At 38.9% G+C, this 16318-nt stretch overlaps 2 protein-coding genes across 5 annotated transcripts in view; both read left to right on the top strand.

Annotated features, from left to right (window-relative positions):
* C1QTNF7 (C1q and TNF related 7) overlaps positions 1–1778 on the top strand; it is a 38789-nt gene extending 37011 nt beyond the window's left edge. Inside the window, exon 4 of the mRNA XM_033060620.1 lies at positions 768–1778. Coding sequence (XP_032916511.1) covers positions 768–1399 — 632 coding nt within the window. The 3' untranslated portion in view covers positions 1400–1778. The remainder of the gene's footprint in view (positions 1–767) is intronic.
* Positions 1779–12080: 10302 nt separating this feature from the next.
* Positions 12081–16318, top strand: part of CC2D2A (coiled-coil and C2 domain containing 2A) — a 56678-nt gene continuing 52440 nt past the window's right edge. For 2 of the 4 annotated variants that reach the window (XM_033060201.2, XM_033060199.2), the window contains exon 1: positions 12081–12144. In XM_033060201.2, coding sequence (XP_032916092.1) covers positions 12105–12144 — 40 coding nt within the window. In that variant the 5' untranslated portion in view covers positions 12081–12104. Of the gene's footprint in view, positions 12145–12402; positions 12536–16318 lie in introns of those variants that run through there. The other 2 variants (XM_033060198.2, XM_033060200.2) reach the window with 2 other exon arrangements.

Genomic DNA, 16318 nt, shown 5'->3' with positions numbered 1-16318 from the left:
TTGAAAATTTGTGTAACCTAACACACTAGTACAAGAAAGCAAGACACTTCATCATCACTGTTATACATATCTATATATGCATGTATAGGCGCATATACACATATATATATGCACACATATATATGATGAATTTGTGTATGTGCCTGTGTGGGTTTAAGTGTGATGCATATATAAATAGAGTAAAAGAAAGTATGCACATGTATTTTAGATCTGTCTAATATGCACATACTTATATCAGTGTAAAGAAATGCAAATGCACAGCCTTTTTTCTCACAGATGCTAAGAAAAAATTTGGGGAGAGTGAAGCATGTGTGGTGTCACATAAATAGTTTCACCTGTGCCATTAGCCAGGCGTAAAAGATTAGCAGGTGCTTAGGTATGCACTAAAAATGCTGTATTTGTAGGAAATACTTAGTACACAAGTATCATGTCATAGGTGATGCAGACGGGTGGCTGTCCTTGCCATCAGCAGCACCTGTAGTTCAGGTAGCATTAGACTGATTACATATAAAATTCTTTAATGTGGACTCAAGATACATCAAGATAAGTAGCAGTATAGAAACAAAGGGCCTGCAGGCTGTGAAGTCTGGTCATTTGTTCCAAACTGGCATACCTTATGCAAACTTAATAGAAAATTTGGAAGTATTTCTAGTGTTTTGAAATTCTGACCATGTTTTTTTTGTTTGTTCAGGCACACACAGTAGCCCACACAATCATTTACTGAGGTGATATGTGCAACGATTAACTAACTTAAAATGTTTTTGAAGGTTTAAGAGGAAAGACTGGGCCATTAGGACCAGCTGGAGAGAAAGGAGACCAAGGTCAGTCTGGTAAGAAAGGACCTGGAGGACTGATGGGTGCCAAAGGTGAAGTAGGTCCAGTTGGACCACCTGGACCTAAGGGAGATAAAGGAGACCGAGGAGAGCCAGGTGCACCAGGGGTCTGCAAGTGTGGAAAGATAGTGCTGAAATCTGCCTTTTCTGTCGGCATCACCACCAGCTACCCCGAGGAAAGACTACCCATTGTATTCAATAAAGTCCTCTTCAACGAGGGGGAGCACTACAACCCATCCACAGGAAAGTTCATTTGTGCCATCCCAGGGATTTATTACTTTTCTTACGATATCACCTTGGCAAACAAGCACCTTGCAATTGGGCTGGTTCACAATGGGAAGTACCGGATCAAGACTTTTGACGCCAACACCGGCAACCACGACGTAGCCTCTGGATCCACAGTGATCTACCTTCAGCCAGAAGATGAAGTATGGCTTGAAATCTTCTACACTGACCAGAACGGTCTCTTTTCTGACCCAACGTGGGCAGACAGTTTGTTTTCTGGATTTCTCTTGTACGTTGATACAGATTACCTGGATGCCTTATCAGATGAAGATGAGTTCTGAAGCAGATGTCAAATGACTTTCAAACTGGAGTCCCCAGCACAGGATTTTATTCATCTGTGTGGGGAAAACAAAGTTGTAATGAAAAAAAAAAATCTGGGAGTTCATTCTTGTTTTGATTAGAACCAAATCTGAGCTCGTAAGGATAATTTTAGAATCTAGGATGGGTTTTTTAATGAACAGCAGGGATATCAAAATGAACTGTAATTAACAAAAGACTGCATAATTCCAGGACTGACTCTTCCCTAAAATTACGTTTATAGTACTATTTAAACAAATTTAAGATACTGTACATTGGATTTTATATAAAATGTATTAAGTTGCAATTTTAAATGGATATTTTGTATATTACATTAAAGTAAAATTGAACAATTCAATGCAATATCATCTTTGGTCATTTTAAGACAGGCAATACATTAAAAACAGATGGGAGAGGAATAAAATAGGAATGACTGTTTTAGAATGCCACTGCACAGGGTCAGAAGAACAGTCCCATCTGATATTTACACCAACAAACACCATTCATAATTAACTAACCTCCCAAAAAGTATGTGAAGATTTGTACTAGCTAAGGACCACTCAGTAGCAGCCATAAAAGACAAGAACAAAGCTATCTAACATATAAAGAAATTAAAAACTGGAAGATCTGAAAACTTGGAGAGAGTCAGTATTCAGTGGGTATTTTCAGTGTAATTCCAAATGTCTTTGCCATTCTTTAAAGGTATCTACTACCTTTATGAGATGAGGAATAAAAAGCATAAACTTTTTGCTGAAGATAATTGTGAATGCCCAAAAACGACAGGACAGTTAATCACTAATCAGAGTAAATTATATGAAACTGAGTCACATCATTAAAGCAGAAATTATATTTCAATATGGCCAAATGCAATGAAATAAATGTAGGCCACTCACAAGATGAGAAACTGCATTCAGCAAATCAATGAACTTGAAAAAGTTACATGGGACCTCATGGATTATCAGCCAAATAGGAGTAATAAAAGTAGGTTGTTGCTACTGCCCTTTGGATGTATGTTAAATGGAATTAAAAGTAGAGATGAATACTGGTTACCTAGAAAGCAACTACTTCTGTCAGTGTTTCAAAAACTTACTTGAAAGTTGAAAAAAAAAAGTTTATACTTCTATTCATGAGGATTACACAAGAGCTGTGAAAGGCCAATTTAATTTTCTTGTCGATGAGGTTAAGAGGTGATTTAATTAACCATCTGCACCCATCTGGAGATAAAATATATGGTAGCACCTGGCACTGCCATCTATCAGATAGGAGCACAGCAAGGTCCATTGGCAAGAAACTGTATCAATCCTCACTGGAAATGAAGAATCCATTTTACCAGAGGCAGCACCCAACCATTGTAAAAGTATCTAGGAATATCACAAGTAAACACCAGTAAGACTGGCAATCTTTCTTTGGGTTCTCTTAGTTTCCAAGAATTTACAATCTTTTATTCATCCCAGATCTATGGAGACCTGCTATTTCTAACAGTTATTCAGATAACACTAAATATTAGTAGTCTGTGTTGCACAACTCTTCAACCCACTAAAGTTATGACCAAAGCAGAGGACATTTCTATGTTTTTTCTGTGTACTTGATGGATTAAGACAGTTACAACCAGACAAAATGACACAAAAATGCTGCTGAGGTTGCAGAACCAGCACAGGTATGTGTGGACCATCAGTCTGAGCACTCTGTACCCACGCCCTCACTTCTGCCACATCAGCATTCACGATGTGAGTACACGACTGCTGCTTTATGCAGTGAACAGGTGCACAGCCCTGACCACAAATCAAACTGGCAATGCTTGTACAGCCATTCTTTTATTTGACAGTGAGAGATGCCTGATAGAAGACAATGGTAGATTATTTTTCTAACTAGACATATAATTTATTAGTGTCACACAGGGGCTGCTTTCTGTGAAAAATATGGAAGAGAGCACTTAGAGATTCAGTTTATCACCCTGCTGTACAATCATTTATACATCTGCAAATTAAGGACAATATGAGTGCAAAATGCAGTCCAATCATCATTTACAATTATGATTGATGCTGATGCTTCACAGCCATCAGTGCCTATCTGAGGCACAAAGACCATCAGCATTGCTCGGTGCTGCCTGCACTGAATTCCACAGGACAGAACAAGGACCATATCCAGCCCATGACTCCCAGGAAATCTAGTTCAATAGATGCAGAACTGGACCCAGAACAGGTATCATGCAGCAAAAGCAACTAATAGAAGTTTTAGATTAGATGATTATCTAATAATTATCTAATTATCTAATGATAACTGAAAATCTGATAAACCCAGCCTTAAGGAAAGAGTATGACCAATTTTCCCCAGACTCTACAGAAATGTATTGTAGTTATAATATACATCTGGAAATTTTAAATACATCTTTTAATACATCTGGAAAATTTTAGACAAAAACTAATTTTTCTCAATTAAAAGAGAAAATCCACAGCTTTATAGTGAAATATTCCTGGTTGCAATCCTAACTATAAGCATCTGCTCCCATGTAAAAATCTGCAAAAAGGAATCCAATATAAAAGAGGTATTTTAACCACACCCATGTTGAAAATGACACCATGGGAAAAAGTAAACCAAGAATTATTGCTTTCCTTTTCTTAGCAATTTTTGATTTATGTTGATACAATGATAGAAAAATAACTTTATTTTCCCAAAGTTTTCCCACTTGGATTCTATACTTTTTTGAACAGTTTAATATTTTGGCATGAAGAGTTAAAAATAAGTAATTCTGTTGAATTATTTCTATAGGTTTTGGCAAGAAGAATACTTCTACTACACATATGGACAACACATGTACACAAGTACTATGTGTCCCTGCCCTCATTAAGAGTCTCAGGACTTTATCCTAAAGTAAATCATTGCTATTGCTAGTATATTATTTGAAAATATATCAAATTTGATGACATGATATTGCATTTGGGGTATTTATCTGTCTAAATTTGAATTTATCTGGAAAATATCTTGGGCTGATGTCTTCCCACAATTCACACCAGTACACAGGGAGGTCTGGTTGGTTTCAAAACATTGCAGAATAACAAAGAGCAAAATTTCTTCATTATCAAATTTGAAATTAATCAGTGATTAATTTTTACATAATATATTGGTCATTCTACACATGCCATAATGACATATAAAATAAGGCATCCAGATCAAATTAATCATCTAGACTTTGCCTACAGTCCACAGAGAGAAACAAGAAAGTCCCAGGAGGAAGCATGTCTTTACTGAAGTGCCAACTCTTGGGTTTCCTGATCAAGGCTGCAAGAATTCAAACCATCAGGAAATCGTCCAACAATATTAAGAACATCAGTATTTCTGAGATTCTTAAGTAGAGGTATATATACATTTATTTGGGATATATGTATGTAAAGATAAATAAGTAAAAATAAAGTTACTCGAAACAAAACAGCTCTCCACAGTCTTCTCCTCTTTCAGACTTTCTTTATACTTGGTAGAGTGACATTAAGGAAGAAGTTAGTCACATGTTCCACTGCTGAAGATTTTTAACCTAGATAATTAATTAAACATCTACCTGCATTTTCAAATTTTTATGAGTATGTCACATAGAATAAATATTTTCACTTTCTTGACTACAGGTATTCAGGTTCATATGGTTAGGCTGTTATACAATTTTTTCAGGAGTAATAGGTCCTCAACGTTTTACAATGCTGAGACAATATAGAAGAAATAATTACTAATGGACACCAGTACTGAGAACATTATCTACATTCTTCAAACCTTTTAAAATCTACCTAACACCATCTAGCTACTATTAGGATAAGCAAAAACACACAAAACTGGAAGCAACTTATTTAATTTCCTACCAAGTATGTTGTATTAGTTGTTGCAGTCCATTTAATACTCTATTTCCTTCCACAGGTCACCCACTAGGTTCTGTTCCTATTCATTCACTAAAGTATTTACTGAATAAATTAGTTTTCACTGATTTGAGTCATTTATTGATTTATTTATCCATTGGCAGTTAATTAATATTCAGAATAATTATACTAATGCTGTACTGAGCAGTTTGGTCAGCCAGAATTTCAGTTGTATGTGGAAATGGAGTTTGCTTTGGATATGTCTTTCAGTAGCTGAGTCCCATCCAAGAAATAATGCATGAAAGTAAACCGGAAAAAATAGACTTGAGAAATCAATATATTACTATCTTTACCAATGAGTAATGCTTTCAAGAAGCAGTTTATTCAGTATAAACTATCAAGACTTCAGCTCAGAGAGCATTTAGAGGTCATATACATTTTTTTGTAACTCCTTAGGTCAACACTCCCAGCTGAGACTATGTCAGCATTTCTGAATTTCAGAGACATAACTCTTCCTCACATCCACAGGAGGAAATTTCAAAATACTGTCACGAAATCTTCAGTCACTGATACCTGTATTTGTCCTAGCTGCACACATCAGATCAATTCATGAATGTTACTACTTAAGGGAAAAGATATTTAGACATATTATACACATATCTTTTAATAGCAAATATTTACAAAGAGAAAGTTGTCTTGGATTATTTGACTTATATTCATCAATTCTGAGTATAATTTTGGTACAATTTTGGCAGCTACCAGCTGGAAGAGGTGTAAAGAGATTTTTCCTCCATGTGTATTAGAGTAAAATTTCTCTTACCTGACTTTAATTTCTAAAAGTTCAAAGATCACTGTGTAGGTTAAATTAGTTGTTGGCTCTCCTGTTAACACTGCAAAGAAATAGGTGGGGTAAATCTCTGTCTGGATGACCCTGTATTAGAGACTTATATCAAGAAAGAAGGAATCCGGAGGTATCCATGTCTCCACATCACCTATCTAGGTTACTAACATAGGTTATCCTTTAACTTTGAGATGGCAACAGCTAAATAAGATGTCTGCTCTTCAAGAACAATCTGCTAAGTGGAGAAATTGGCATAATTTAATTTGGCAATTTATCAATGTCTCAAAATTAGAAGAAGACATGGATTGATGAGAACAGAGAAGTACCCTGATAATGATGGAAGTGGCCTCTTGGCAGATCTTCTATAAGGTATTGCTCGAGTTCCTCCTGGGACAACTTTAACTGAAATAACTGGGCTGGTCTCCAGAAAATTTTCAATATATTAAAATGGCCTAGCAATACTCTCTTGCCTCCAAATTCAATACACTTAAGTATATAAAAATACTGAAATTTTTAAGGATACTTAAATGAATCCTGGAGTGATTCTGTTCACACCAAAGTAAAAAATAATAAATTTGGGGGTTTTCAGCTTTAAAGAACCTGTCCTAAATCCTAAATCCAATACAAAATATAAGGCAGAATTTGTAAAATAATCTCTGTAGTAGAATAACCTTGTTTATGCCATTTTAACAGAGGGACAAGAATACTCAATTCTTGCATGAAGGAAATGTACCAGCAGTGATTTTTCTTTCACTACTTTCAATGAAATGCTATCTCTAGGCTCAGAAGAGAGTGAAAAGGACTTAAAACTTTTGAGCTGAACAACAATCTCTCAGCATCTGAAAACTTGCCTACCACTGAAGTTGATTTCACTTCCATGCACCACCTGCATTCATGCACATTTTGTTAAGACATTCTGATGTGTGAACACAGACTTCTGAACTGCATGTGACAAATTACAGGAAATGTTACTTGTGATTTCTGCCATGTTGGAATAAGGTGTGATCAGTTTAAAAAGAATTAAGATGAGTAGAATTTGTTCTTTCTTGTTTGTAACCTCCCTGAAACTGGGATCACTGTAGGGTTGCACATAATACCTAAATTCCTATTCTAAGAACACACAACACGTAGTCTTATTCTGTAAATGCTGTATGTGGCTTGTAACACTTGCTGTTCCTTTTCTGTTGATTTTACAAATTTTGACTTTGATTCTAGGCAAGCAATAAGGCAGGCAAAGCAAACCTTATATTACCTTCAAAGCCTGAGAAATAACTCCATTGCTCATTGTCTCTTATTGAGTTTTAAAACGTTTAAACTCTGAACTAGGGACGTATGATGCCACTGCCCACCCCTGGGGCATCCTGCATTGTGGGCACAACAAACTGCCATCTACTCTGCCTCCCCTAAAAGCCAGCCTTGGCCATCATTGACAATAATGGCCAAATGTGACAGTGTCACACCTGATCAGGCACAGCACCAAGTCTGAAGCCCAGTGCAATCAATGGCATTAGGCTGGCCTTTGTTTTTATAATGCTGACTGAGATAAATGACTTGTCCTCCACCCCAGGAAATATGTGCTTCACATTCTGTATGTCTCCTGTGAACAGAGTCATTGTGCTGACATGTGTTTTTAAGCAGCTTTCCATCATCTTAAGCAAAGGTTCCTGACTTCTCCTTTAGAGTCTCATAGTAATGTTCCTTACATAAATGCTGTTCATATTTGTCCATTATTTCAACTGTTTGTACAACTGTTTCTAATACTGAAGTATATTTTTGAGACACAGACTTATTAGCAAAACAAGATCTTGAACCTGGGTTCTTGCCAAAATTCTGTATGAAGTTTCACCCACTGGATCATTTCCTCAGTCCCACATGCAGGGATTCTCAGCAGATAAAAGAGATGTGTGCTGTGCATGTCACCCTAAGAAAGCTGTTCCCCTATTACAGATCTTTCCCTTTCCTGAAACCTTTTGTCACATCAAATGTTACTAGCTATGGCAGTTCCTCTTTCTACAATTAAAAATGCATAGTCCTTATCCCTTTTAACTACTATGTTTATTTCTTCCCATGGTTTCCTTCTTAGTAGTTGGAATCACATGAAGAGAGATGGATAAACTGCTTCTCCTTTCTGAATACTATACTAAAACTTTGCAGTAAGAGACCTTCAGATGTTATAGGGACTATTTATATACAGACAATTATAAATAGGCCTAATAACTCCTTTAAGTACTCTCAATTTTGTTTATTCTGATCATACTAGAGATATTAATACACATTTTAACATAAGAAATTACTTTATAACACTTCAGTGCAGCAGAAAATATTCCTCTCCAGACTTGACAGGAAAGTTATAAATCCCTTTGTAGCTACAAAAATTAGGGATTGTAAATAAGACAGTCCATGTTTCTACAAACCATCTCACAGTGCTGACATTTCTGCCATTCCTAGTATCACCATAAGCTGGTTGTGAGCATTTAACAAGCAGATAAACTATCCCTCCTCTGTTTCTCTAACAAGGGCTTCAAGAGTGTGATTCCCTTTAAGCAGGCTCTAAAACAACTATCAAACACTTCATATCCTTTTACTTTCTCCTACAGAAATATTAAAGCATACTGATAACTCTGGGAAGTTATGATTTGTCTTACTTCTTACTCTGAGCATTTACTGGTACATTTTTTTAATCCCAGAGTAGCAAAAGGCCTGTTTTACCAATAACAACTTCTGAGAGATCACATCTTTTTTAACTTTGCTATGTTTCCTGTAATTTTTTCCCCCAAATTACAAGCTTGAAGAAGTTTGCTGAGGCTGACACTGGTTTGTAAATACCCCTGTAAAGAATATGCAGTGTTGTTCCCCTGATGCATTTCCAGTAGTTACTCCAAGTACTTTGATGCATTGGAACACAAAGAGCACTAGGAAAACAACTGGCTACTATCAACTTCAAGGATTTATCCTTACTGGAAGTGTCCAGGGATTTTTGTCAGAGTGAAATTAAGGGTTTCTAAACTATTTATTTCTAGACATAAAAAAAAATATTTACTTGCTGGAATCTTGTCACACAGTCTGAATTAGAGGTTTAACACCCCTCTTTAGTCAACAGAGTGAACCAGTCTCTTCCATAAATGACTGGTATTTAGGAATCACTGCTCTGGTTCATACAAGTCCAAGAAGGTCTGTGCTGCTCCTCCTTACTTTAGAAGAAATACACAGAAATTAAGTCAGATAACTGAGCAAAGTTAGATACTTAAAGTTAGGATGAGTGACTATTTTATTGTACTTCAGCCTGAAATAACCATCTTTGACCCTGTAAAAATATACTGTGGATATTTGCTTCTTAAAATCACTGCAGTAACTGAAATGGTCTGCTGGAGCTGCATTCTCCATATTTTATTTATGATTTCCTTTTTACTGTAGATGAAATTGTTTACAAAAAGAAGATTGCCAGAAGTGTTTTATTGGTTTAAGCAGGAAATCTGACTCTTTCTCTTTAAAAGCACAGCTGAGGCACTGCTTTTAGAGGGAGGGTGGTGTTTGGCTCTTGTCTGTGATCCAAGAGCTGCTGTACAAGGAAACCCAGGCAGGAAGCAAACATTTTCCTTAAGCTCTATTTCAGTATCACTGAATATAGTGTACTTTCATGAATGAGACAGATTTCAGTAACACAAAATCCTCAAAATTATTTTCTAGGTGCTTTTGATGCATTTTTTTTTTTAAAGAGCAGTGAGAGAAACTTCTCTGTGTTTCTGTTACTAGTTTTCAGTGCTTGGAAACCACCTCTGACTAGTGGAGAGCTTTATAGTTCTTGCATCCAGTTGTTTACTACATTTTAAAGTGTCTGTTATAGTACTTAACTTCAAGAAATGCTACCAAACTGTTAAAGAAAGCTGCCATAAAGCACTTCTTCAATGTTGTCAGTGTTCTACATTTACATGTGCCTTTGGGAAAGACTGTTTAAATTTCATACATAAAGACTGATATGAAAAAGAGATTGATGTGCCAAGTGATAAAAAGGTTGCTGCTCCTTGCAGTGCTGTACTTCTTGCACCGTGAAGAGGGTATTTGATGAACCTTGCCAGCAGCAAGGAAATGTGGCCATTTTTACACAACCCTTAGCCTGGTGGGAAATACTGCGGGCAGTGGTGCTGAGGCAAATGCAGGGGTGGTTTGGGAGGGAGTTACCTTTGTCTAAGAAAGCCACTTGCTTAGGGTGGGTTCAGCCCCCTGTGCTAGTTGAGACATATTTAGAAATCTGGTAATACTTGACTCCAGTAGTTGGTAAAGCTAAGCCTCGGGCAGGAGAGAACTTCTCCTTTTTCATTAGCTACCTCATTAAGAGAAAAGGGGGGATATGAGGATCACTCTGTATTTTCTAAGCTGGGCTGGAAGCAATTTTGAAGCAAGTATGCAGGAGCCTGTACACACCCAGTACAAAGAAGTGACAAGGAAACCACAGGCGACCTGTGTCAGCCTCAGTTAGCCCTCTTGCCAAAGAAGATTTAGCTAGGTACACAAAAAATTTTACTCCCATAAGTTGTTTTATGGGGATTTTAAAATCCAGCATAAACTCTGCTATTGTGATTTACTTCATCTGTGAGCACAGTACATCAGCCCTGGGGTTTTGCACAGGTGCAGCTATGCTGGCACAAGCTTTGTGCCAGGAACAAGTAGAGCCATGGCTGTTTTTCCATCTGTGAAAGGTAAAGCAGGACAGGACCTGCATTAACAGCAGCAACAACTTGAGTTGTGTAGATATAAATGTAATACCTTCCCCAGTGCTTGTAAACAAGAGCTACTTCCTAGTGCAAACAAAACCAAAGAAATTTGGGGGGTAGAAGTGATTTCAGTCCAACGCCAAAAGCGGGGAGAAAAAGGATTGAACATGCCCCTGTGATCTGAATATTTCAGTGGGCTTTGTGGATCACAGATGGGTTGTTTGTGTCAAAAAAAAATAACAAGAGTATTCATACAGCATGTACAGGCCCATATTATTCACTATTGTATGGAATAACTAAATGGATACATATATTTTTAAGCATTCCTTTATGAAAAAAATAAAGGCTTTTAAACATCCTAAGCCTGTACATTAAATAGTGCAATTTAAGTGTCTGGGGGGAAAATGTTAGGTGGAACACCTCTCATGATCATTATGCACATATGGAAGCATATCTCTCATGGGTAATTAGCCAGGTGTCAAACACTGCCCAGGTGAACTGCAGTGAAGAATCCTGACGATAACCATGGAGTTTAGTGTCCAGCTCATAGAGACAAACACAGTACATGATTTTTCACTGAGAATAATAGGAATCTTTTAGATATATAACTGTGAAAAGTGAAGTAAGTAAGCCAAGACTCTCTTTTAAGCTCTTCTCATCTGTCAGTACCATTCTACTTCATTGAGATCTGCATAATTAATTTCTGTGCAAAAACACTGTAACTCTGAGTACCACTGCTGGAAGTAGCACCCTTAATGTGTTTTGGATTTGTGGGTTTTTTAAATTCTATTTCGTATTGATCCTCACTTAGTTGAATTATCTTCAAGTTATTGGTTAAATATATTTAGCCTGCATAGGTTGGAAAACCACGAAGTTATTCTGCTTGCAGAGCAGCTTTTGAAGCAATCGTGTTTAAACAGTAAAATGTCAGGAGGGGGAAAAAAAGCCCAAACCCCTAGAGTATGAGGAGATTAAAGATAAGGCAGAGATCTGTATTTGTATGTGTAGAATGTATTGGTGTGAAGGTGGTGCGGTCCGTTCGTCTGTCCCCCGTCCGTCTGTCCCCGGACGCGCGCACGCGCAGCCACGCGCACGCGCACTCGCTCTGCGCGGCTGCGGGCCGGGCGCGTTCCCGCTCCCGCTCCCGTTCCCGCTCCCGTTCCCGCTCCCGGCCCGGCCCGGCCGCGCTGAGGCCGCCGCCGCCGCCTTTCCCTTCCCGCAGCCGCCGCCTTTCCCTTCCCGCCGCGGCCGCCGGAGGCTGCGGTGCCGCCGGGCCGCGGCCGAGCGCAGCAGCACCATGTCGGCAGCACGGCCCGGCGCCGCCGGGGCAGAGCGCGGTGAGTGAGTCCGGGCGGCCCGGGCGGCTCCGCCGGCTCTGCCTGCAGCTCCCGGCGCTGCTCTTGGGCCGTGGCTCCGCTCCGAGCTTCCCTGCGGCCACAAACGGCAGCACTGCACTCGGTGGTGTGCTCCTGTGGCATTTAAATATGGTTAGATTGTGAAATGCCCTTACGTTTTTCAGATATATTTATGTAGACGTGCGGTATTTGTATAATGGGACGTGAGGTGGCCAGTCAGCCTTGTCTCCGTCCCTGGGAAGGTGATGGAACAGATCATCCCAGAGGTCATCACCAAGCATGCAGAGGAGAAGAAGGTGATCTGGAGCAGTGAGCATGGCTCTGCCATGGGGAAATCCATCTGATCGCTGCCTGTCACGGCATGGCAGGATGGGTCAGTGAGGGGACAGCAATGGGTGTTGTCCGTCTTGGCTTCACAAGGGTTTTGCACGTCTGCCGTGGTATCTTCGTGGGTAAGCTTAGGAAATGTGGGTTAGATGGATGGACACGAGGTGGATCAAGAGCTGGCTGAATGGCAGAGCTCAGAGGGCTTTGATGAGCAGAGTAAGAGGCGTGTAGTCTGTGGCATTCACCAATAGTGAGTCCAGTCTTACTCTGTTTGTCAGCGACCTGGACAATGGGATGAATGTACCCTCAGCAGGTTTTTGTGGTATTACAAATCTGGGGGAGTGGCTGGTCCACCTGAAGCTGTGCTGCCATTCAGTGGGACCTTGAGAGGCTGGAGAGCTGGGCAGAGAGAAACTTGGTGAGGTTCAACAAGGGCAAGTGTAGGGTCCTGCACCTGGGGAGGAATAACCCCAAGTACCAGCACAGGCTGGGAACTGATCTACAGCTGCTCTGCTGAAAAGGACCTGGGACTCCTGGTGGGTGACAAACTGTCCATGAGCCAGTAGTGCCCTTGTGCCAGGAGGGCCAGTGGTATCCTGGGGCACATCAGGAATTGTGTGGCCAGCAGGTCCAGGGAGGTGACCTTCTCCTCTACACAGCCCTAGTGAGGCCACTTCTGGGGTTCTGTGTCCAGCTGTGGGCTCCTCAGTGCAAAGAAAGACATGGAGCTACTGGAGAAGGTCCAGTGGAGGGCCATGAAGATGCTAGGGGGTCTGGCTTATTTCTCTTATGAAATGAGACTCTGGGAGCTGTGCCTCTGTAGTCTGGAGAAGACAGAGAAGGGATCTCATTAATGCAGATGCCAAGAGGATGGTACCAGACTTTTCAGTGGTGCCTAGCGACTGGACATGGAGCAATGGTCATACTCACTTCAACATGAGAAGGCACTTTTTTTGCCCAGTGTGGCAGAGCGCTGCCCAGGGAGGTCATGGTCCCACTCTGGAGATATTCAAAACCCACCAGGGCACATTCCTGTGTAAGCTGCTCTAGGTGACGCTACCTTGCCATGGGGGTTGGACTGGAAGGCATCTCCAGAGGTGCCTTCCAACCCTAATGATACTGTAAAGCTCATAATTGTGCTTGAAGTGTAGATTAATTGACATGCTGTTTTTACTGTCCCACATTAAATATTCCTGCAAAGTAAGAGAGTGTGAGAGAGTGATGTGGTTGTGGGATACTGCTAGAACTGGATGTGTAATCTTTCTGCATGGGTTTTTGGTTTACCTAAATAGAATGCATAAAAGAGCTAATTAAGAGCAGAATATTAAAAAATCAGTAGAATGAGAATCTAGTGACGTATAAGCATACTTAATTTTTCATCAATGTCAAGTTTTACCAAAATAAAATGTATGTATTATCCTTAAACACATTTTAACAAAAATGGTACAGACAAATCTTTAAAGACATTTACAATTTAGGGATGTTTCCAGCTCTTCAGGGTCTGTAGACTTTTCTTCTGTATGTTTTTTGAGTCTCACTGTGCCAGCTTGTGCTAGGAAGCTCTATGCTGTTGACAGATGGAGTCCAAACAATTTTCAGAATTGATTGCATGGGGACATTGAGGCACCCTCTAGTGATGGTTATTTTCTTTTACAGAAGCTCATTTTCCAAGAATAAATAGAATAGCTCTGCAGTACTCTTCAGAAGAAAACTAGTCGCTAGTTTCCCTATGTGATGAATGTTTTGTTATCCTAACTATTTTGCTCTGTTACTTCTGCTTCCAAAATACCTGTAATTTTGCAAATTTTATATGATCAAGTGAGAAGTACAGCATGTGGTATTCTGGTAGACTGTAGCATCGATTTACTTAATAGCAGTATAATTTATTCATCTATTTGGTTGGGTTTTTTGAAATTGCATCTGACATTTTGACAAAGACTACACCTTGAGCTAAAGCCTTCATGTATCTATTCAAAACTTATTTCAATTCCCCCCCACCTTTCCAGGATTCAGTTTGACAGATTTGTAAATAATTTAAATTTCCATGTTCTATATGTTATAGTTTTGAATATGCTGACACTGCTGTTAGCTATTGTGTTGCCCAGTTATAGAGTAGATCTGAGTTTCTCACTCCTTTCTTAGTCATCATCTTTCAATTTCTGATTATCATTTTCTTGCCAAGTGATATCTAACCATTTAAAAAAAAATTCCCCCTGCAGTTTCCCAGGTGCTGTTTAAAAGTTCTACATTGTCTGTGTGCTCCACTATCTTGTTTTGGTTTTATTTTAATGCCTGTGATAATACATCACCTCTATTCTGAGGCCTTTTTACTTTGTCATAGTTGTCACCATATTATGTTAAATTCATGGTATTAAAAGTATACACACACCCCCATACTGCTTTTTTCAGGAAAAGGGAAATGTATTTTAAAACAAGTGGGAAGTAGATAATGTTTCTGGAATCATCAATTTGTCACATCCCTCAAATAGGTGGTTTATTTTCTTCTAGCATGGAATGATTATTGTTCTCGGCCCACTATGGCAAGCTTTTCTTGAAACATGTCCATCAGCTACTTCTTCACTTAATATTTAGCATAATCTCTGTGCTAGTCTCAAGCATTCAGTAGGTCTCTACTATTTTTTAATGCAGTCTGTTTACAGAAATTCAGTATTTTACTCTAATTCAATTATATACACACTTAAAGCCTTTATATCTTTCTTAAATGACATGGCTATATGTCAGTCCACTAGTCAGACTGGTAAATAAGAGTTTCAAAAGAAGAATTGCTTTAGATAAAAAGCCCATAGCTGTAGTTATTACCTTGTGAAACTAGGACAACTGCAGTGTTGCTGTATATTTTTCTTCATTGTTGGGTTTGTGTCTTAGTATGCATTTATGCAGTTGTTTTATCCATGAAAAATACGGCAGTTTTTCTAGGATCTGTGCTGGAAGTACCATTCCCTATTTTCATTCAAGTAACTGGTGCATGGTTAATATCTGTCTTGTGCCTGGTTTCTGCATCCTTTGAGATACTCGCTGGAGTTCTGAGTCCATGTCAGTGCAGAGAGCTCCAAAGCCACACTGAGATCCAATGGCTTTGGGCCCCTCTGAGTGCAGATAAAATCAAGGGACAACACTTACTAGATGGCATTTTCCGGTTCTCAGGTTTAATTTCAATTTGACTATCCAACAAACTTGTTTAGCTCTGCCTGACATGAAATATGGAGCCCTGTAGAATAATTGCATTTCCAGTGTAAAACATGGTGTAGGTTTTTTTCATACAGCCTTTTAATGGTGATCCTGAAAAGTAATGTGTTCATGGATATCAGTTTTAGTTTGTTCATTCAAAGATACATTTTGAAGTTGAGCACAACTTTGTTGTCTATAGAGCCCATTCACATAAGCAGAACAGTATGTCCAGAGAAATAAAGTAACAAAACCAATTTTTTAATGTAATAATTTTTTCAAAGAACTACAGTATCCCACAGTCTTTGGTGCCTTAAAATGGTTTCCATGGTATATAGAAAAGATAATGACCCTGTTTTCTCAAGGAACAGATTAAGTAATAAAAAATTCTGCATACAGAGCATAAGTTCTAATGCTTTATGAGATGCTTAAAGTAGCAGTTTTTTCTGCCCTAATTTTGTATGTTTACACTGTCACCTAGGTTGTCTGGAAATATTTACAGACAATTGTAAAGGATTTCAGATCATCTAGTCTGTTCCTTTCTAGTTTTCATTCATCAGAATAGAAAATGAAATTACACTGTTTGCTGCAATGAAATAGAATATGTTTTTGCATGCTAACTGAGCAGCATAAAATGGTAGAA

The sequence above is a fragment of the Catharus ustulatus genome, chromosome 5, assembly GCF_009819885.2.
Source record: "Catharus ustulatus isolate bCatUst1 chromosome 5, bCatUst1.pri.v2, whole genome shotgun sequence".
In the NCBI taxonomy this organism is placed as follows: domain Eukaryota; kingdom Metazoa; phylum Chordata; class Aves; order Passeriformes; family Turdidae; genus Catharus; species Catharus ustulatus.
This window is presented reverse-complemented; position numbering and strand designations above follow the sequence as displayed.